This window comes from Monodon monoceros, unplaced genomic scaffold, assembly GCF_005190385.1.
Source record: "Monodon monoceros isolate NGI ecotype Baffin Bay Population unplaced genomic scaffold, NGI_Narwhal_1 Super_Scaffold_3, whole genome shotgun sequence".
Lineage (NCBI taxonomy): Eukaryota > Metazoa > Chordata > Mammalia > Artiodactyla > Monodontidae > Monodon > Monodon monoceros.
Genome location: NW_021703780.1, coordinates 60,375,697 through 60,398,070, shown reverse-complemented (window position 1 = coordinate 60,398,070; position 22,374 = coordinate 60,375,697). Strand labels below are relative to the sequence as shown.

The 22,374-nt window shown below is 55.0% G+C and overlaps 1 protein-coding gene across 1 annotated transcript in view; it reads right to left on the bottom strand.

Moving 5' to 3' along the window:
* The window catches only part of SCN5A (sodium voltage-gated channel alpha subunit 5), a 103,809-nt gene extending 81,727 nt beyond the window's left edge, over positions 1–22,082 (bottom strand). Inside the window, exons 1-3 of the mRNA XM_029243674.1 lie at positions 21,933–22,082; positions 6,033–6,358; positions 3,388–3,506 (exon numbers count right to left, since the gene is read on the bottom strand). Of these exons, the coding sequence (XP_029099507.1) occupies positions 3,388–3,506; positions 6,033–6,305 (392 nt within the window). The 5' untranslated portion in view covers positions 6,306–6,358; positions 21,933–22,082. The remainder of the gene's footprint in view (positions 1–3,387; positions 3,507–6,032; positions 6,359–21,932) is intronic.
* Positions 22,083–22,374: the final 292 nt, after the last annotated feature.

Sequence of the window (22,374 nt, the reverse complement as noted above, 5' to 3'; positions counted from 1 at the left end):
ACACACACACACACACACACACACACACACACACACACACACACACAAACATGTGGTTTGATTGCCCATTTGAATCTTCCAGGGGAATGTGGGAGGATTTTGTGAACAGATCCTATGCACCCAGGAAGGCAAGCAAAATGCTGCTTGCCATGAACGTGCGGCCTCTCTGAATGTGACTGCAGTGGAATTTGGCGTTCTGTTGGTTTCTTTTATTTAATCCTGGCAGGAACACATTCTGCAGGATTATAACAAAAATACTTCAGAAAAAAAAATTCTACATGCCCATATTTACTTTTTAGGCAACTTCCCAGGGACACGCTGCAAGCGTGGAGCCCAGAGCGAAGCTGAACTGAGGTATCGCACGATCACCAGCATGTCACTGGGAACGCCTGGACTGTCGCAAGTGAGCAGGATTTCTTTCTGGAGAGCAGGGACTGCATGCCTGCCCCCTCGTAAGTTAGTCTTTGCCCCTACTGCCCTGTCCAAAGGGCCTGGCACAGAACTTTGCACACTGGGGACTGAGATGTTTGAATGGCTATAGAAATGTAAGCCAACAATCAGCTTCGGTTTTGCAACATGAAGAAATTCTAGAGGCCTATGGCACAATGTGCCTATAGTTAATATGACTACACTGGACACGTAAAAATGATTAGGACGGTCAATTTTATGTTACATGTTTTCTACCACAATAAAAAAAATGTAAATGGAGAGAAAGCTCCTAATTCAAAACCTGGAATCTGTGGGCATTAGAAATGCACAGTGACTGCCAGTGGGCATGCGGTTTCTTTTGGGGGTGATAAAAATGTTTTGGAATTAGAAAGTGGTGATGATTGCACAGCCTTATGAATATACTGAAGTCCACTGAATGGTACACTTTAAATGGTAAATTTTATGGTGTGCGAACTGTATCTTGATTAAAAAAAAGAGAAATGCATGAAGAGCTTGTAGATTTCTAGGCCTCACACTGGTGATTCTGGTCTGGAAGGCGCTAGGAATCTGCATTTTTAACAAACTTCCCAGGTGCCACTGGCAGACTGACATTTGGAAACGACTGCCTTAGAGCAGTGTGTGCAGAAATCATGGAGACCTTCCTAAAATGCGGGTTCTGGGCCCAAGTCTCAGCAATTCCTTTAAGATCCTTGTGATACTGCTGCTGCTGGTTGTTGTACCACACTTTGATGGCAAGACTCAAGGACACAGAGGGGCTGTTCCCAAACCCCACAATCCAGGCCCCTCTTCTCCCTCAGTGCCCCCCAAGCCCGCTAAGGGGCGCTATTGGAGGCCAGCAGTGCGCTCCCATCCCCAGCCAGTGGAGCGTCAAGGCAGCTGCTCAGAGCCCAGCACAGGGCCTCTCAGATGCTGAGCCACTTCCCTGGGGCAGCTGCCCTGGGAGACAAGGTCCATCTCAGTGATCTCAGGGCCCGTCCTGCCGGGCGGAACCAGCCCCTCACAGCCTCAGTGCCACCGCTCGGTGGACCCTCTGGCCAGGCTGGGGACTGCATTGCCCCTACCACCTCCCTGGCCTCAGCTGCCCCATGGCCCAGCTTTGCAGGAGCCCTGGGGCTGCAGCTGCATCCCTAGGGGCTGCAGTGGCTGCCAAACTTTTGGGAAGTTGCCTAAAAAGTTGGTTAGATACCTGGAGGAGAAGCCCCAGGTGGGAGCCGGAGCATGCTTTCAGGGACGTCACGCCCTTGGAGTGAGGCCGGAGACAGGCTCAGAGCAAGAAGAAGGCTGGCCTTTCCTCCCGCTGCACTGCTCTCACCAGGCTATGCCCACATGTCGGCAGAAATGACAACTCCTCATGTGGTTGTCTAATCACGCTGAGGGGACTGTAAAATTCCCAAGGGGGCAAGGACAGTGTCTTATTCAGCTTGACACCCCCAGGGTGCCGGGCAAAGTGCCTGGCTCCTACAGGGAGCTTAGGAACAGTTGCAGAATGGCTCAAAATTAAATCCAGGACCACCCTTGCCTCATAAAGTAGGATGCAGCTGTGAATGGTAGGCTGCCCCTGAATATAGTCTCTCCCCACAGTGTCTGCCCACCCTAGAGACCACCCTACTGATGCCACAGCCATGGCCTGCATGGGCTGGGAGCAGGGGGTGGTCCCTGGACATACATGTGTCTCAGCATCTCCATGAGGAAGGCAGGAGCCAGTTGGAGGGGGCTGGAGAGCGTCTGCAAGCAGAAAACAAATGGGTCCCTGGGGCCCTCTGACTGGTCCCTGGGTTTGGGATCCGGCACCGGGGCACAGGTGGGCAGACAGTGGAGCCAGGAAGGAGCATCCCTCATCCCTGCCTGGACAGGAAATGTCCCCCGAGCAGTCAGCATCTGTCTCTGTTACTCAGTCCCCCACTGAGCAGCTGTTTTCCTGAAGCCTCCTGCCCTGACCAGAGGTTAATGGGTGAGACCTTCGCCTTCGCCTCAGAAGAGGTCCATCCGGAGGGGGGAACTGAGGGGGGACCTTGGGGAGCTTCGGGCCAAGCCACCAACCTAACAGCTAATCACACCACTGAGCCCAGCATCATTGATTCAATTAACAGGCAAGTCAGCTGCAGCTAAAGTAAAGCTGCCCAGGCCCTCACAGTGAAACACAGATGCCTCTGACTCCACAGCCAGACACCTGCCCCCCTGCCCCGAGAGGCTCCATGTATAGGGCCCCTTTTCTGAAGTCCAGAGAACAGCCGTTTCCCTGTCCCATGCTCGGCCCGAATGGGGTCCTCCTAGGGCCCAAAGACCAGTACCCGTCCCTTACCGTACTGCAGCCGTCCCATAGCTCTCCCCCACAGCCTGAAGATTTTTTAGGTTGTGGTTTATGTAACTTAACACTAACCAGAGTTCTTTGAGATACTCGGAAACTGCAAACATTTTGTCAACACCTAATCAAAAAGCAAGCGATGCCTCCCTTGAAAGAGGCCCACATGTGAATAAACCAGAGGCCTCTTTACTGGGAAGCGTTTTTTCCTTGGCTGAGCCCCGGTGACCTGCTTGAGGTCCCAGCCGGTAGGCGGGGAGGTGCAGGCCCGGGGGTGCAGTGGGAGGGGACATGTGGAGCCAAGACCAGAACCAGGGGACACTGATCGGCCTCATTTCTTCTGGGATCCTCAGTAGCTGAGCTTCTAGGACATTTCTCTCCTGAAGGATCAGAGACGAATCTCCCAAACTTTCATGTGTCCACGATCCCCTGGGATCTCGTTAAAATGCAGATGCAGATTTGGGGTGGGGTCCGAGAGACTGATGTCCAACAGCTCCCAGGTGACAACTGTGTGCTCGTCTGAGGACTGACCGGGAATCAGCACCACCCTCAGCCCTAAATGCCCCATCCACCACCCGCCCCCCTCTCCCGCCCTGTTTGGGGCCCACACAGCGGGGACGGACTGCCAAGGATATGAATGAACGAGGATCTTCACGGCCGCTCTCCGGATGGGGTGGAAGGGGCTGAGGACATACAAGGCGTTGGTGGCACTGAACCGGAAGATGGTCTTGCCTTTGTTCAGGACGATGAAGGTCTGTGGACGGAGAGCTGCTTTAGGTCGGGTGGCAGCCCTTAGGCCCTTATGGAGGAGAGAGGCTTTTGGGGGGCAGCTGTTGGCTCAGAGCCCTAGAACTCTGGAGAAAGGGTAGGGTGAGAGGAAGAGGAGAGGGCCTGAGGGAGAGGTGGGGGGTAGGGGCAGTCGGCACATTTGGCAGGTGAGTGGACCCTTGCTGGGTCACCCACGGCTGGGGTGGGATGAGATCAAGTTTAAGGGATTGTCAGGTTGGGTGGATTTAGTTTCGTTTGAAAATTACAGTCCCAGCCAGAAGAGGCCTTTCATGATCCTAGCCGAGCTGTTATCATAGCGGAGGCCAGGACCCAGCTGATGCCCCCTCCCTTCCCCTCTCCCTTCTGACCCCTCTGTGCTTCCCCACGAGGCCCACTGAGGAGTGAGGGTCTGATAAGGGAGCTGGGTCAGCAGGGAGGACTAATGGGTGAGAGTAGGGATGAGGAAAATGCAGAGCCCAGCCCAGGAGAGCGAAGCTTTCCTGGGGACCGTGTCTCCTGGAGTCCAGACAGATGGCAGCCCCACCTGACCCCAGAGGACACAACCTAGTGTCTTCCTCGGGGGATCATGTGCAGTCCAGGGTAAACCCACTCCCTGTGCTTCCAGAAGATTCTATCTACACAGCTCAACGGGGCATGGGAGTGGACAATGGGTGCTAGAGGCTGAGCCACGAGCACATCGAGTGGGCATTTGAGCCAGATGCCGCCCTTGAGGACAGCAGTCCATTCCCCCTGCCCTGGCTCAGCGGGCACAGCTGAGGTGGCATAGCCTGGGGCTGTGCTTCTCCAAGGGCTGAGCTGTTGAGATAAGGTTCTTTTTACTCGGGGCTGGGGAGACAAGTTGACCAGATAGATGAGGACTGAAAGTTCTGCTGTGGTGCCTGCATCACCCGGTGGGGCTGCAGGCAGTATGACCGGGGGGTCAGCAAGGAGAGACGGGAGGTTAGAGACCAGAATCCTACCTGGGGCCACCACTCAAGTGTCCCCGATCACAGGGACAGGAGAGCATCCCTGACTCCTCCCAGGCTCAACTGCCACCAGCCCCCCAAAGCCCAGCCCAGCCCTGGCCTACTCTCAGCTGGGTCCCTGTGCCATGACTCCTGCCTGTCCCAGCTAACTTCAACCCCATCGCCACTTTGATGCACCACTCAAACCTTGACTCGTCCCCAGCTGTGGCCTTAACCTGACCCTAATTCTCACTTCCAGCTCTGACCAACCAGGACCTAGGCCCACCCAACCTGACTAATCCCAATATCTAGTCTAACTCTGACCCCAACCATGGCCCCAGGCCCCCACCTTAACCCAGCCTGAGTCACTCGAACTCTGGGGGGAATCGAGACCAGGTTCAAGGTCTCTTCTCCCGCCTGTGCATATAGCCTGGGTGGGCTTTCCTTCCACCTACCCACTCACGTGTGCCTGCACACACGGAGACAATTGGCACCTCTCCCACCCTCAGACTCCTGGTCTCCTGAATGCAGTCTCATTGCACAGTGACACACAACTCAGACGCCCGGTGACACTGACACGCAACACTCATACCCGCCAGGTGCTCACATTCACTTCCTCAGCGCTTCCTCAGCCCTGGACCAACTGCAGTGATGTGGGTAGGAACCATCCCCCTCGGCACCCAGCCTTCTGGGGAAAGGCCTCCCCCAAATTCAAACCCACCTTCTTCCGGCAGTGAGGCCCGAAGTGTGGGCAGCTGGGGTGGGTACCAGGCCTCTGCAGGAGCCCTGCATGCCCGTGGTCTGGCTGGGTGCAGGGCTGAGCACACGGTCCTGAGAGGTGAGGCCAGGGCAGGGGACCCAGACGGGGGAATTGACCTCCTGGATAGAAATCCACGCCTGAGGAAGCCTGGGTTACCCTGCCCTAGTGGACAAAAGCCCCTTCCTCTCCCTACACTCAGGAGGGACAATGGCAGAACCACCCCTCCCTACCCCTCTCAGATTTCCCACTGGCCATCATGGTCCCATCACCAGCCCACAAGGCCCAGGATGCTGCTGCCGTGGCCCCCAGCCTGAGCTGTCATTACACAGCCAGTGCCTAGCAAATTCCGTGGGGTGGGGGATGGGGGCTACATGCTGTCTCTGGTTAGGAGAGGGATCACATGCTGTGCTCTGGGGCCCAAATTGGACTCAGGGCCCGACTCCAATTCACACATACCACGGGACCGGGAGGAGTCCTCCAGGGGTGAGAATAATCTAACCACAGATGATTCCCAAAGTAGATACTCCACAGGGAGGCAAGATTTCAAGTGTGGCTGCCTGCTCTTTCTTTCATAGCACCAAACCATCTCAGGCTGCATAATTCTGGCCTTTTATTCCGGAACTCTAACATTAAGGTGATGGGAATATAGATCACTAATGACTCACTCTCCCAAGGCCCAGGGAAGCCAACCCCAAACAGAGCCCCCGTATGAAGGTGAGGCCCTCTCGCTGTCTGCTGTGTTGACAGGGATGCTGCAGGGAGGTGGGGTGGGGTGGGCAGCAGTCACCTTTTGGGTGCTATAGAAGGGGTCCAGGTCCTCCAGGGGCTCCCCAATGAGCTCTTGGGGTGGGTTGCCATAGAGATCCGGCAGCTTTTTGGAGGCCTGCAGGTCCAGCTGGGGCTGGGGAGCCTCCTCCTCGGGCAGTCCGTCTCGGCTCTCCTGCGAGGCGGCCGAACCTCGGGCCTGCTTCTCTGCCATGCGCTTCTCGATGGCCGCCAGAGACTCCCGGGTGAACCTGCGGAAGCTGCTGGTGACCCGAGGTAACAGGAAGTCTGCCATCTTCTCATCCTGCTTCTGGGGCACAGGCTGTCCTCACGCTGCCTGCAGGGAAGCTGAAAGACACAGACATGGGGCTGATGCTGCGCCCATGGCCAGGGGGCAGGGTGGCCAGACCTGGGGGGAGTGGCTGGGCTGGTGGAGGGAAGGACCAGCATCTTGGCAAAGATGCTCCCCACCTCTCCACAGGCACACTTGGCGGATGCCGGCCTGGGCAAACCCAGAGCCCTCCAGGCTCCAGGGAATGCATGGGGACCTGCAGAAGGGTCGCTCCTCCCTTTCCCATCCCAATGAGCACGTTTGAATGCAAGTAGGCACGAGTGACTGGGTCATCGGGGACCCTTCATTCTACCCCACTCGATACAAAAGGGCACACTCACACCTGTTGGTTCCTTAACCAAGCCCACTCTGAGACACTTCTCCCAACTGATCCCGACACACCCTGGGTTGAGGGGGACACTCCATGGGGCAGGGAGGGGGCCTGTCACCTTTTTATTTCAGATGTCTGGCCAGGCTGGTCCTGAACAAATGAAGGATGGAATGAATGACGAATACGTAGATGAGGGGCAAGGGTGTTAGAAGGTACCCACTGCTGCCTTTCCTCTCAGCTTGTCTCCTCTACAGGAAACCCTGGGACCCTAGGAGGGTGATCAGAGCCCTCCTGGGCCAACGTCCCAACCCTGGGCTTCTTTTTCAGGCAGATCCTCGGCCTGAGTGGTGGGACCAGAGGGTTGGGGACAGTCTGTCTGGTCTTCCCATAGCACCACGCACCTGCGTGGGGGAGGGTGCCCAGACTTCACCTGGGGCACGGAGGTTCCAACATCTGGCCACTGAGGGGGTATCTGGATCTGCTCACCGAGGCCCAGGCAAGTCCTGCAGGTTTTTGGAAACAGCTGGGTAACAACTTGGCAGCTGCCATCCAGATGTTGGCACCGCAGAGCTGTGTACACAGCTGCCACAGAGCCCCCTGAGAGGATCTCAAAGAAATCCCCAGAGTGAGGCATCCTTCCAGAGATGGAAAACGCTGACGGAGCATCCCAGACTCCTCACTCCCCTCCTCCTGAGTCTGAACAAACCAGGGCCCATCTCGAGTAATAGCAGAACCAGAACATGGTGACCGCACTTCCGCTAGGACGGCCAGCCAGCAGCTGCATGTGACGCCAAACAGGGAGAATGTGGCCCCCGGTGGCCTCAGATGATCCAGGACCTGGTGTGAACAGGCTCTGACTCTGACACGGAGGCCGGAGAATGTGTACTCGACTGCCCCACCAAAACAGGATGTGGTCAGCGTAGCTCCTGACTGGGACGCCACTGCCACTAGGAGGGGGAGGCCGTGTCACTAATTACCACATCAAACCTGGGCAGGGCCGGGAACCTGTTGGAGCTCTCTGCCAAGACAGAATCCCTTTCCGTCAAAGACAAGCTCTGCCTTGATCTGACTCCTGGGACACATGTCACCAATGACCCCAATGAGTGGCTGCCACCCCGACCCCTGCACACACCCCGCCAAGGGCCCAGGCTCCAATCACGGTGAAGTAGGCACCTGGACAGGTAACAGGTAAACAGTGAGCAAACACAACACAGCCAGGTCTCAAAAGGCCGCCTCTGGTCCGCAGGGAGATGCAGCACGGAATGTGTGAAGGGAAGCCAGAGGAGAGAGGTCCCGGGACAGACACTGTCAGAACCACCCCATCCTTCAGCCTCTTGTTCTTCTGGTTCACTCCAATAAAGTTAAAGGAACATCTTTGTTGAAAACAGCAGGTGAAGGAGTAGGTCCCTACTTAATAAAAGCTGTCCCTGTCTAACTCCATCTTTGCGTGAACAAAGAGAGGCGTCTGTAATACTCGCCACCAAACATGAATGGTGACGTTTTTTCCTCGGCTGGTGGAAGTTTAGGTAATTTTAAACTTTCTTCTTCGTGCTTTTCTTCAGTTTTGAATTATTTATGATGATCTTATATTATTTTTTCAAAAACAATAAAGTCATTATTCTTTTTATTAAAAAACAAAAAACAAGGCAGCCTGGATGACAGCAGCCCCTTCCTTGCAGGGCAATCCTCTCCACTGCGAGCAATCACTAGTCCTGTAAATCAGGAAGTCTCCTCGTTTACTTGGACTTATTTCCTAAAAATAGTGTTCTCTGTCTCACTGTATCCGTGTCCACATGCCTGCGAGCGTTCTGGAGACATGTGGACACCCATGGACCTAGGGCCCCTGGTACATAGCGGCGTGTGTGTGTGTGTGTGTGGTGGTGGTGTGTGTATGTGTGTGGTGTGCGTGCGTGCGTGTGTGTGTGTGCGTGTGCACGCAAGCTTGCACCTGCATATACATCTGTTCTGGTAAAAGTGCTTTTAAAATTTGTATTGAAGTCAACTCTTCATACAGATTGGTGCCCAAATCCTAAGTGTACACACAGGTGGATGAATTTCCACAAACTGAACTCACCCAGTCACTAGCGCTCAGGTCAAGAAATGGATAATTTCCAGTCCCTCTGACTGGGGTTCCCCTCTAGTCAGCAACTGGATAACCACTCTCCCGACTGCTAACAGTCAGGAGACTAGCTTTGTTTGCCTCTGCAGCTCAGAGGAACCTAACAGACCTCTTGGAGTGATGTGGAAAAAATCTGGGGGGAATTGCATCTCATTCTCATTAACCTCTATCTGAAATTTAACATTTCCTTCCATTATGAATGTAGGCAGCAAGATGGAAGTGCTGTGACCAATAGAAATGCAGCTATTTCTCTGTTCCATTACAGGGGCTGCAGTATCTCATTTAGCATTAATGCCATGGCTACTTCAAAATTACAACACTTATTAGATATTATTATTTAATATAGTAATAACGAAGCCCCAATGACAGGGCCCTGGGTCCTCGGAAGGGTCTTGCCCCAGCTCGCCTCCAGCAGGGCACCAGAACCCCTGGGACTCAGCAGTTTGTGAAACCAGATTCCAGATGAAGTTCCCTGCTCCCCAGCAGCCAGGCTTCAGGTTCCAAGGTAAACCTGCCAAGAGTGTCCTTTGTCTCTGGGTCCCCACAGGTGGCTCACTGTGAGTGGGTGGGATCCGTTTTCTCCCTTGTTCTCCCACTGCCTGCACCTGGCTCTGGCCCTGCCCTTCCTTCAGCAGCTCAGGGCCCACGCCCTGTTGAGGCTGAGACTGGCTGAGCCCTGGCTGCAAGCTTTCCGGTGATGCCAGGGTAAGGAGAGATCGGGGTAGATCTGAGGACACTCCAGGCTCAGGCCCAGCCATACCCCTCAGGCCTGGAAGGGCAGGCCCCCAGCTTTGCAGGGAGGACCCACTTCTGGCTGGGGAAGTGCAAGGCGCCTCTATCTCACACAGCTCCATCATGTAGGGGAGCCTGGACGAGATTTGATTCAAAGATCACACAAAGATCATACTCTTCTAGATGCCGGCACCCCATGACTCTCACCCTCACGCAGGACAGCCTCTCCACCTGTACCAGCTTCTCCACCAGCAACAGTCTTTCCATCTGTACCAGCATCTCCATCTGTACCAGCTTTTCCACCTGCACCAGCTTCTCCACCTGTAGCAGCTTCTCCACCGGCACCAACTTCACCTTCACCAGTTTCTCCATCTGTACCAGGCCTACACCTGCTCCCCAGGCTGGGACATCTTCTTCCAGATGATCCCTCTTCTTGGGCCAGTTTCCCCTGTCCTATCGGTGTCCCCTGAGCTCTAAGGACCCCCTACTCCATCCTGGCTCAAGTTCATCAGCTTCTGTTACTGGGTGCATCTCTCCCTCAGTTCTGCTGGCTCCTGAGAGTCGCTGGGAGCAAACTGTGAACCCTCCTTTTCAAACTGGCTCCTCCTGACACCGTTTCCTCTGACACTGGCCACAATTCCCTAGCTCCACCAAACATCAGGCCTCCATCCCCAAGGCCACGGCCGTGGGATGCGCCTCCTGGCCCCAGCTGGGACCAGTCTGATCCCATTGCCACCGGCCTCCTCCCTCTTTCCCTCCACCCACCATGTGCAGCTCCCACCACTCCCTAGTTCAGACATTGCCAAACACTGTCCATGCCCTGTGCAACGGCAGAGCCACCTCATGCTCCCCTCACTACGCCACCTCCTCCAGGATGCCCTCTCTGATTGCCCACCCACACTGACCTCTCTCCTTTGGGTCAGGAGGCTGAGCCCCACATCCAGCCCTGGATCTCTTCCTGGCCTCGGCTGCTCTCTGACACTTGTTAGCGTGGGTCTGGTCTCCCCAAACATCTTGGAAACCTCATCTTAGGGCAAGGCTGGGTCCCCCCTCCTCTGAGTAACTGGCCTGTAGGTGTGGGAATTCACATCAGGGCGGACATGCTGTGGGGGGAGAATATGGACTGTTCACACCAGAAACTGGACCGCCCCAGACTGTCTCATCTTCTTGTCTCCTTCCTGAATGCACAGGGCACACAGCTGGTGCTCAGTCAATGGTGGTTACAATGCCGTGACACAGGACACGACAGCCCGGCAGCCTGCAGTGCAGCCATGCAGTGCTGGGGTGGAGGAGGGATGCGCAGGACTTCCCTGGTTTTAGCACTAAAATTCCTGCATCCCAGATGCCCTTCAGTCCCGGACAAACCAGGCTAGTTGGCCGTCCCTGGGGTGAGGAGGGACCAGACTCCAGCCTAACCCCTCCTCGGAGCCCCTTCCTGCTCACTCCCCTCCCAGCTCCTGAAGGCAGTTCCTGAGTCACTTCTGCTCGCCTTGGAATCTGAGCCTCTGGAACACAACAGGCAAAGAATATTCTTTGCCATGTAAATTTATTCAAAGAGCTCTGTGGAAGTGATTCCCTGGCTTCCTAGAAAATCTCTGCTGGCTTCCTCTGCTCTGGGCGCCTCCTTCCCGCCCTGCAGTCCAGGTGACCTCGGGCTGGAGCACCCACCACCCTGGGCACTAGTTCCACCTGTGCCCTTCCACTGCCCCTCAGTCCTGAGGGCTCAGGGAGAGGGTGTGGGTGGCCCTGAAGCAGGGGCTCACTCCCCACAGGTGTGAGGAGTATCAGGAGCCACTTCATTTCTCCCTTGAGGAGAACCCGTTGAAACTAATCAACACCTCAACCCATAGACTCATTTTGATGACTCAGTGAACATTTAATCAGCACCCACTGTGTGCATGGCCCTACAAATGACTTCTTAGAATAATTTTCTTCCCTAAGTGATGGGTCCCAAATCAACAGGCGTGATGACAAGAAAGGGGGAAAAGTCATCAGCAAGGAGAGTATGGTAGCTTTTAAGGAAATTTCTACTCGGTCTTGTTGAGATTGGCAATGAGGAAATGCCCTGGGCCAGAGAACCCAGCCCTGTGAACGGGTCTGCTCACCCCTCTTATCTCTGGAAGACTTCCTAGTCCTATGCGGGATAGGGGTATGGTTAGGGCTATGGCTTGGAAGCAAGACTGCCTGTGTGAACCTGGGTCCTGGCCACTTGTATGTTCTTGGGCAAGTTAACTGATGGTTCTCTACCTCAGTTTTCCCATAGGTAAAATGGGGTTAATAATAGTACCTATTTCACAGGGCTGTTCTCAGGCATAAGTGTATTAATACTTGCACATGCTCAGCACACAGAAAGTGTTCAATGAGTGTCACTTGCTATAATCATTGTGGCTATTGTTGCCATTCTTTTTCTCCTAAGAAATCCAGCTCAGAAGACTCTTCTCTGAAAAACCTTGTCGCTGCCCACACCAGTCCTCCCCGCCTGGCTGGCCCTTCCCTTCTCTGCGTTCCTGGCACACTGCGTTCCTATACTGGCTTCATCACAGGGTAGAGTAATTTGCTTCCACATCTGCCTCTCCCTCTGGCTGTGTCCTGAGCTCCCAAAGCACAGTCTGGCCTCAAAGAGGTGCCTATAAGGGCCTGGTGAATGAAGGAATGAACGCATGAATGAATGAGTGCCAGATTAACCTTCCTACTGCCCAGCCACTAACCCACACTGTGACCTTGGGACAAGGTCACACTTACCACTTACCACTCTCCCTCCCCCCTTTCTGGACCTCAGTTTCCTCAACCATGAGCTGGGGTGGGTCATCCCAGCAGCATCACTTGCTCGTTATGTGCCTGGGACTGCGCTTATTCCATCCTTATCACAATCCTAGGAAGAGGGGACGTTATTATCCCCATTGTACACATGGGAAATCTGATGCTTCAGTCTGTCTGAAGCCAGGCCTTAAGCCTAACCACTGCACGACATTGCCTCCCACCTCTGAGGACATGGAGAGCAGGGAGGAAGGGTCAGGGCTATCTGTGGCCTGCCTACCTGGGCTGAGTATGTCTGTGATCTTCGCTCCAAAGCTAAGAGCCGGCCCAACAGCCTCCTCTGAGGCTGGTCCTCCCTCTTCGCAGCCTGTGTGGCCAGATGGTCCCAGGGAGACCTGGCCAGTTTCTGCCCTTGTCTCTCCAGCTCTCCACACCAGATAGAGCTGCCCAGTCCCATAGGAAAGCCACTCTGCACCTGTGGCTAGCGAGCACCTGGCAGGCGGCTAGTGCCCATCCAGATGTGCTGTTGTTACATCCACACTGGTTTGGAAGGCTTAGCATGATCAAGAATGTCACCTATTTCATTATTAACTTTTAAATATCGATTAAAATTTAAACTGGTCATATTTTGGATATATGTACTGGGTGAAATAAAATATATTAAAATTAATTTCACCTGTTTCTTTTTAGTTTTTAAAATGCGGCTAGTAGAAAATTTTAAATTGCATATGTGACTTGCATTTGTAACTCAAATTATATCTCTATTGGATGGCACTGTCGTAGAGTTCCAGCCACGGGGCCCTAAACCCTTACAGAACTCCACCTGCTTTGGGGCTGGGCCTCAGGCTAGCCTGGGGGTGGGGGAGGGGAGGGAGCAGAAAACGGAGGGGAGGAGGGCTGGAAGGTGGGGATGGGTGGAAGGAGGGTTGGAGGGCGGGGATCCCACAGGTTGGGATGGTAGGGGGTGGGGGAAGGGGAGGAGTCGACAGTGTGTTTCAGGCCATCCCTCCTGCCCAGGCAATTATATGCACAGTCCTGGCTCTCCCGGGGTAACCGCTTGGACAAAGGCTCAGCGGGGGTACCAGCTGGTGCCCGTGGCCTGTGCATTCGGGTCCCTGCTCCCAGATCAAAGGCACACTGGCACATCCCTGTGCGGGCAGGGCCTCAGCTAACCGGCTCCCTGCAGGCTCCTCTCCTTTGAGGCTGCACAGGCATTAACCCTGTCCAGTCTGGACCCCAGTCCTCGGGAAGGGGGCGAGGCATCGTGAAGGGGCTTTCCTTCTCTAGCTGCCATCCCAGCCCCCAGCAGTCTCGGGAAGTCCTGCAGAATCATCCCCATCCCTCCCAGAGGTGAACACACCCACCCCAGAAGCCGGGGATGCCCTCATTTACATGCATTTGCATCTCATTTATTCCAACAGTCAGGCTGAAGCCGAGGCTAATTCAGCTGACAGTAAAACCTCCCCCTCTTGCTCTGCTGAAGTGATTCTCCAGGCAGGGATGAAAAGTGGGTCCCTGAGACCAGGCCCCCTTCTGGACCGGGAGCTGATGGAAGAGCTGTATGGAGGGAGGGGCACTTTTGACCTGAGCCCTGAACTCAGCCCAAGCCTCCTTCCTGCCTTTTCATCCCCCTTCCCCATTTAAGGATGGGGACCTGGGGGCTGGGAAGTGCCAGTTCATCCCATTATCTCATCTGAGTGTTCAGTGGTGTTTTGGTGCCAGGCCAGGGGAAACACCAACTCCTCAGGTCATGTAGGGTCCCTTCCACCGGGCACACAGCACCCACTTCCCCCAAGCCCAAGTCTTCCTCCAAACACCCTGTACCGCTCCTTGACTAAGGGAGGTATAATGTGCTGAGCAGCTCTGAGCTGTCAGAGCTGCTGGGGCCCTGGGTCTCCTGGGTGGAGACCTGGATGATCTACTATTCGGAGACCACAGAGCCCAGAAGTTGAAGAGCTGGCTCAGTCAGCCTGGGGCACTTCTGCCCCAGACCCTGTAGAGCTACACCCACACAATACATACAATCGAGCCAGAAAGGTGTCCACTTGTGGCCCAGGAAACACCCTCCTAGAACAGAGGTGCCTCTGAGACAGCAATCAGCATCCCGTCTCTCTCCAGCCCAGTTCCTTCCAACTCACTTTCTCCATCTGGGCTGAAAAAAGGTTCCGCAGTGGAACTGCAGAGATGCCACGGCAATCTAGGCATTTTGGGGCCACCTACTGCATGCACTGAAGGAGACAGAAATGCGCCCAGAGAAACCTAGGAACCCTATGCTACGGGGTCATTTACCCCCAGAGGGATAAGCCAATCCACTAATCCACAAAGTCCACACGGCAGAAGTGTCATGACACAGTGTAGCCAAATGTGCAACCCTTGTGCCTTGATACTCTTTTAAATTGAGGTATAATACATATACAAGAAAATGCAGATTTTAGGTGTACAGCTGGATGAGTTTTAATAAATGTATACGCCTATGTAACTACTACGCCAATTAAGACGGTTCCCCACTGTCCCTTTCCAGTCAACTTTTCTGACTTCTATCACCATAGATTAGTTTTGCCTGTTCTGGAACTTCTTATACATGGAATCACACCGTATGGGCTCTTGTGTGTCAGCTGTCCTTACTTAACATAATGCTTTTGAGAATTTTATTTTTTATTTGTCGGTGAGTGCCATTTAAGTTACTTGTGCAATACACTGGGAAGACAAGTGAACCATCTGGGGACAAGTCCTTGATTCAATCATAAAACTCGAGGGCTGGAAGGGACCCGAAGTCCAGCAGTCTCCGGGGACAGGCGGCCCCAGGGGATCCTTAGGGAGTTTTTTTCTCTCCTTCCCTCAGACATTTCCTGAAATGGAAGCCCAGCAATTACACACCTAATAAGCACCCAGGCCCAGCAAGTGAGTGGGGGCTTTCCCTACGTTTCCAGTTTTGTTATCAACTAGCTGTCGCTTTATTTCACTGGCAGTCTGTGCTGCTTGTGACCCAGCAAGGTGGCAGGGTCGGCGCCGCAAACGGCCGGTTGAGCTCCTGTGTCTTCTGCTCCACCGTGGTGGGCAGGCCTCTGTCGCTCAGCCTCCCTGCACCCACACACCAGTAGGGTGTCCCTTGGGTGGGGCCCTGGGCCCAGCAGGGAATGGACCCAGGGCTGGTATTCTTCCGAGGAAAAGCCCCAGAGGCAGGCAGCAGAGGGAGGGCACCTGGGCTCTGAGGGGCTCTTTGGACCACTTCCGGGCTATCGGTCCAGGTCGATGAGGCTGGGACTTTGATGGCCAGGCAGGAGGTATTGATTGGGCTGGGCTGGTCCCTCCCATGGTCTGATCTCCCCCTGCCCCTCATCTTAGATCCTCCCGGGGCACCTCCCAGGCCAGCCCGGATGGAGGGATGCTAAGGTAGCCTGAGAACTGAGTTGGTACTTCAAGCCAGATTACCCTTCCTGCTCTGCTGTCTCTCTGAGAACTGCCTCTTGAGCCAGGTCCTTCCTTCACACAGGCCTTCAAGGAATCAATACCCGCCAGAAAGGTGTTTACCACCCTCCTGATGCCACGAAGAGCCTTTCTACTGTTCAAGATCCATTCCCAGAAAGCACTGGGAATACCTGGGCAAGGCCTGGGTGGGGCAGGGAGTCACTGGCTCTGGGCTTAGTGCCACTTGCATGCCTGTGTGACCTTGAGCCTATGGGGTGACCAGTACCAGCCCTTGGCCTCTCAGGGCTGTAAGGAGGGGAGTGAAAGCCCTTGCAGATGACAACGGCGGGATCTCCAAGGGGGTGAGGCATCTTCTCGGGCCCACACAGACTCCGTGAGAGCAGCTTCGTCCTTCCACTCAGCTAATACCTCTGTGGGGACATGACTTTCCACTGTCTCCCTGGGAGATTTAATCAGAAGAAAAACTGAAGGGGAGAGAAAGAGAAAGAACTCCAGCCTTGGAACATAAACATTGTTCCGAAAACAGGCCTGAAAACTTGATCTGATCCCTTTCACCTCTCCAAATGCTGTGCATCTTCCATGGCTGGGCTCCAATCCCACCTCCTCCAGGCAGCCTTCCCTGGCTGCTCTGGGCCACACTGACCTCCCACTGGGAAGGCTAAGCTTCCAATGCCAACCTCACATTTACTCCTGGGCAGACCTCTTTCTGGCCAGTGGGGTAAACCTGGGAGGCTCTGAGAGTCCTCTTTTGCCAGTAAACAGAGCGAGGAATGAACAAGAGATTGACAAACTGTCCCATCAGACTCTGGTTTCAACAATCACAATGAAATTTTCTGTTGGGCTTGGGGCACACTGGATACCCCTCCAGGAAACAGAGCTGGAGATGGGTGGACTATGGGCATCCAAGCTCCCCAGCCCACGGCTGTGGTAACTCTGCAGGGATGGGATGAAGCAGGCCTGGCAAGGGAGGTGATACGAGTTTCGGAGTCCGTGAATCAGATGTCTCCAATGCTCTGCCAGATGCAGTGGCTGCCCCCAAAAAGCCCGGTCCTGGATTTCCTCCACTATCTGAGGGCCCCAGGTCCCAGGAATTCACTTGGGGTCTCTATAAATAGCACCCATCCCATATTGATCATCTTAAAAATACACAGGATGTTCCAGGACCACAGAGAGAAGTGTCTAAATATAGTGTCACCCTCAGGAACCGCTGGCAGCCCGAGGTGAGTGGTGTGAGCCGTGCATAAGCAAAGGGGCAGTCTGAAGGGGCTAACGACTGAGGGGGGGAGGTGGAATGGAGGCAAGGGACCTCTCTATCTCCACCCCAGTCCCTCTGCTCCAGCACAGCAGCCAACCCTGTTCAGGAGCTTGGCCCTGCCTCAGGGCCTTTGTACTGGCATTCCCCTCTTTACAAGACATTCTTGCCCCAGATCTCCTCAGGATTGCTTCTTTCTTGTTATTCAGGTCTCAGTTTAGTCTCCTCCTTCAAGATGCCTTCCATGACCAGCCAGTCTAGCGTCACTCCCATCTCTCCATCACATCATCCTGTTTTATTTCCTTCATAGCACCGGTCACAATCTAAAATTATCTTCTGTATTTAATTGTTTCGTGGTACCCAGCCTGTCTTTCCCAACAGTATGTAAACTTCATGAGAGCAGTTATTGTATCTGAATTGTACAGATTCTAGAATGTTCCATGACAGAGATTAGGTGCTGGATGCCCTGTCCAGGCTCTCTCTGACCACCTGAGGCTGAACTCAGCCTCAGACCTCTGCTGCAGGTTAGTCTGGGCTGGCAGAGGGCAGTGGGCATCAAATCCTGGGCTCACTTCAAAGCCTCACCACCCCTGTGACCCCTCCCTGCATCGTCCAGCCTCTCTCCACAGGCTGCCCCTGGCTTCACCTTCTCTTCTCTGTCTCCTTTGTGGATTTAGCCACAGGACTTTTAGCCCAGGCCCTCTACTCCTGGAAACCTGCTCTAGACGACCTCATCTTATCCTCAGACACTGGCTTTCTGGAACACTTTTCTCTCCTCAGAGCAAATCTCCCTCTCCTTCCTACTCCCTGCCCCCAGCAGGAGTCACAGCTCCTGCCATCAAAATCACCCTCTCAGAGCTTCATAGGAAGAGTCATTTCACCCCAGGCCTTCCTGACCGGCCCACTGGACAAACCAGAGCAACTGAGACCCCACGGGCACACTTTCAACTCACAGATCTCTGGCCCTCCCTGTGAGGGAAAGCATCTTCCCCACAATCTCACGCTCATGGACGCACTGCACGGACGCACACGCCTGCAGTGTCCACTCCAGGCTCTTCCTACAGCCCTCCCTTGACCCCACCCTCCCCCCAGCTCCCCTCTATCTCTCTCTTCGCTCTTAAACCATCAAACTCTTTGGAAAAGCTGTCTACACATGCTCTCTCCACATCCTCACCTTCTGCTCACTCCTCAACCCACTCCAAACTGGATTCCATTCTCACCAATTCATTCATTCATTCATTCATCAAAATCCATCTCTACCCAGCACCACATTCTGTGGGTGCCAAGAGGAAAATTTCTGTTGTTAAGGTCACCAGCACCCTCATGGTCGCTCAGTCTAATGGACACTCATTTTTAAATTATGCATTCTTTTTCATCTTCCCATGAACTTCTCAAAACGTATCTTCTTAACTCTCCCAGCACAAACAGGAGACTCTCGGGACGCGCGCCCTCCGTGCTTTCTGTGACACCTCCCACTGCTGGCTGTCCTCCTACCTCTCTGACTGCTCCTTCCCAGCCTCCGTTGCAGACTTCTCCAGCCTCAAGTGTTGGAGTGCCTCCGGGCTCCAGACTGAACTCTCTTCTCTCCCACCCTCTTCTCCACATTAGGATCACCTGGGTGCTTTCAAGACTACTGATGCCTGGGCCTCACCTCAGAGTCAAATGAATTAGAATTTCTGGGGGTGGAGTCTGGGCATAGGTTGGTTTTGTTTAAAAAGCTTTCCCTGTGCGCCTGCAGCCTGTGCTCTGCAACAAGAGAAGCCACCGCAATGAGAAGCCCAAGCACCGCAACAAAGAGTGGCCCCTGCTCTCCGCAACTAGAGAAAGCCCGCACGCAGCAACAAGGACCCAGCACAGCCAAAAATAAATAAAGTTAATTAATTAATTAATTAAAAAAAAAAAAAAAGCTTTCCAAGTGATGCTAATATCGCCAGGGTTGAGAACCACTGGTCTGCATTCTCACTGGAAAATCTAATTCACTGCCATGGCTCCAACAACCAGCCTCTGCGGATGATTCCAAGTTCCTACCTCCAGCCCAGATCTCCTTCCTGGACCCTGGACCCTTCCCTCCAACTGACTGCTAGATATCAGCATCTCCCTGGAAGCACTACACGTTCAGATCAGGGCCCTGAAACATCCATCACCTTCTCTGTTCTGCATCAACCTTGCCAACCCAAACTCCACTTGCCCATCCACCCCACTCCCCACTGTGTGATACAGCAGCAGCGAATCTCACTTAGTGAGCAACCGATGTTGGGGATGGGAGAGTGCCATATCCCTTAACAGGGAAGGAAGTTGGAATATCACAGGTTGTATCACCTGTGGTCACCTGCCTGTCCCTCTCCTTCAACTGAAAAACTTTGGACGGCATCCATGGTCTGCCCTGGAGAGGTAGCACAGTGCAAAGCAGATATACTGACACCTGGGCTCAAACTGAAGTCCCGCTACTTAGTAGATGTGTGACAGTGAGCAAGTTACTTAACCTTTCTGGGCCTTCAGTTTCACCACCTGCAAATTGGTCATTATTATGGTGTCTGCCTCCAGGGTTGATTCAAGGATTCAGCGAGATGAGTCTTATAAAGTGCTTAGTGCCGTGCCTGGCTGGCAGAAAGCACTCAGTGAATGTTAGCTATTTTTAGTACCATTACTGAGGATAAATTCCCAATTCCTGAGAGGAGCTCCAAGGGTCCCCGTGACTGTGACCTTGGCTTTAGCTTTTGCTCTTCTCTTCCTCACACCACGGGACCCAACGGGTCACTGAACGATTGTACTGTTTCACATCTCTGTGCTTTTGTACGTGATAGTCTTGATGGCTAGACTGCACCTTCTCTATCTAGAAAACTCCTATTCATCCTTCAAAATCCAGCTGGAAAGTTATTTTTGTTAGATAGATACCCTTGACTCTCCTGGCCAAAGGCAATCACTCCTCCTTTGAGTGGTTTGTGGGCACACACTTCTATCGTTGTACACTTTTCCAATAAGCTTCCCAAGGGTCAGCAGGAACCAGCCTCCTATGAACAGAACAGAGACTGCCATTTACCACTGTCCCAGGCTGCCCCCAGGACTCCCTTCTCCTTGGAATCCCTGAGCACCAGCCTCTTGTTCTCCCCAACTCCCAGTTGTCTCTGGTACTTCCTACCACTCCTCCGAACTCCATCTTCATGTTGAGTGAGTCAATCCTGGAAATTTTCCAGAGGGGCTTCAATCACCACTGAGTCGGGACCAAGCACCCCAAAGGCATAGCAGCTGCCCATGCCACACTGGGCTGAATGCTAGTTCTTGGCACCTCAGGACCACATCCCTTTCTGCTCAGATTCTCTGTCATCAGTCCTAGGTCAATTTGGCTCTCAGAAAGTAGATCTCAAGGCATCTTCACCCTGAGTGGGGCCCCCAATCCACTGACTCTCTAGGTGACCTTGGTTTAGTCCTTGACCCACTCTCAGCCTCAGTTTCCCCCCTGCCCCCGCACGATGTGGTGGTGATGATAGGGTTACTGAGGCTCATTTCAGCATGGGGCTGAACACTCTAGTGTAAAATCTGTGTTCCGCACTCTGGCTGTTCCCTGACCCTCTCCTCCCCTCGCTCCTGTGACTGCAGCAGGGCTTGAGCTATCAGCCCGTGCCAGCCTCATTCCACCTTCCAGCTCCATTACCACCCACTCACATGCACCTGCCCAATTCTAACTGTGAGAGGCTGAGGGCAGCAGCAGGGGCCTGGCCTCCTGATGACCTGGGCCTCTGCCGCTCAGGGCCCCTCTGGATCCTGAAGGGAACAGGGGAGAGAGCAGATGTGCTGTGGCAAGCACGGTGGGGTCATGTGGAGTGCCTGTCTCTACCGGGCAGTCTAGCCTCCCAGTGGAGGTGCCTGCGTTCCCAGCAGGATGGGAGGAGAGTGGTGGGGAAATGGAATGGCAGCCCAGAACCCCAAGAGGAAACTGATCCCGTCACCCACACTGGTCTCAAAGCACTAAGGAGAGAAGATCGACTCCTGCCACAACCTCAGCCATGGCCTCCTGATTCGGGGCTGTGCACTGGCCTCCAACAGGTGTTTGCAAGGCGGGCCTAAGGCCAGGGCCTTGTGCCCAGCACCCCCCCACCACCAGCACTCTCCACACCTCCATCCCCCACAAGGCTAGGCACCTCTACTTCCTTCCAGGGCACCAACAAAGACGATCAAAAAACAAGTAGAAAACGGCCTGGCCTCCGGCCTCCCGGGTCAGAGCTAGGAGGGCAAAGAACTCTCCCCATCCCAGAGCACAGATATCTCCCCCGTTGAGAGCACACGGAGATCTCTCCACTTCAGGGCTCACAGAGACCAGTTGTGTCCCCATTAGGGCGTCAAGAGGGCACAGAGATCTCTTTACGGTCAGAACGCGCAGAGATAGGGCACACAACATAGATCTCTCCCCCGTCAGGGTGCACATAGATCTGTCCCCGGTCAGGACCGGCAGAGATCTCACCCCAGAGAGGACACCCCCAGCGGACTGCTCCGCGGGGCCCAGAGAAAGGGGGGGGGGCATAGCCCCTTCCTCCATTCCCAGCCCTTCTCGGTCAGTTCCCCCACTCTCTACGCGCCTAGTCGCTGTTCTGACCTTGGGGTCTCTGGCCTCCGGAAGCCGGGTGCCAATCCCAGACCCTCCCCGAGCTTGCGCCAGGATCGGCCGGGAAGCCGGAGCCGCAGCTCCCCCTCCCCCGGCCCTCGACAGCGCATTGGGAAACCCGGAAGGAAAGGGAAGGGGAGGGGGCGTGCACCGATTAGCAGATTAGCAGCCAGGCTGCTCTGCGCCCCTTCTTCTCGCCTTCCCAACCTCGGGGGCAGAGATGGGGGAGGGAGCCTGCCTGCGGACCCGGGGCAGGGGAGGGGGCGCGCAGCGGTTGGAAGCTCTAACCCTCGGGGAGGAAAGTTGGGCGGCGGCAGGCAGAGGGGGTTCCGGCCGGGCCGGGGCTGCCGAGCGCGTGTGTGCTCGCTCACCTGCTGGTCCCCCGGCCGGGGCCCCGGAATGGGCGGCTGAGGCTCGGCGCGGACTCGGCTCGGCGCGGGGCTCAGGGCACTGGGCGCAGGCTCAGCGGCCCCGGGGGCGCGATCCCCGCATCCCACGGGCGCCGCCGCCGTCGTCTCGGCTCCGCGGCTGGGCTCGGGCGCCTGGGCTCCGCGGGCGGTGCGGCCTCGTGCTGGGGGCGGGGTCGGGGGCGGGTCCCGCCTGGGCTCGGCCTGGGGCTTGGGGCCCCGGGCTGGCTCCGCCCCAGAGCAACGCGCCCGGGGCTCCGCACGTGGCGCTCCGCCCATTCTGAGGGTGAAGCCCTGGGCACCCGCTGGGGCGCACAACCCCGCGCTGACCCGGGGGCGCCCCGCCACAGAAAGCGGCCCACGCGGACACGGACAGACGCGCGCAGACCCGGCACACGCGGGGGTA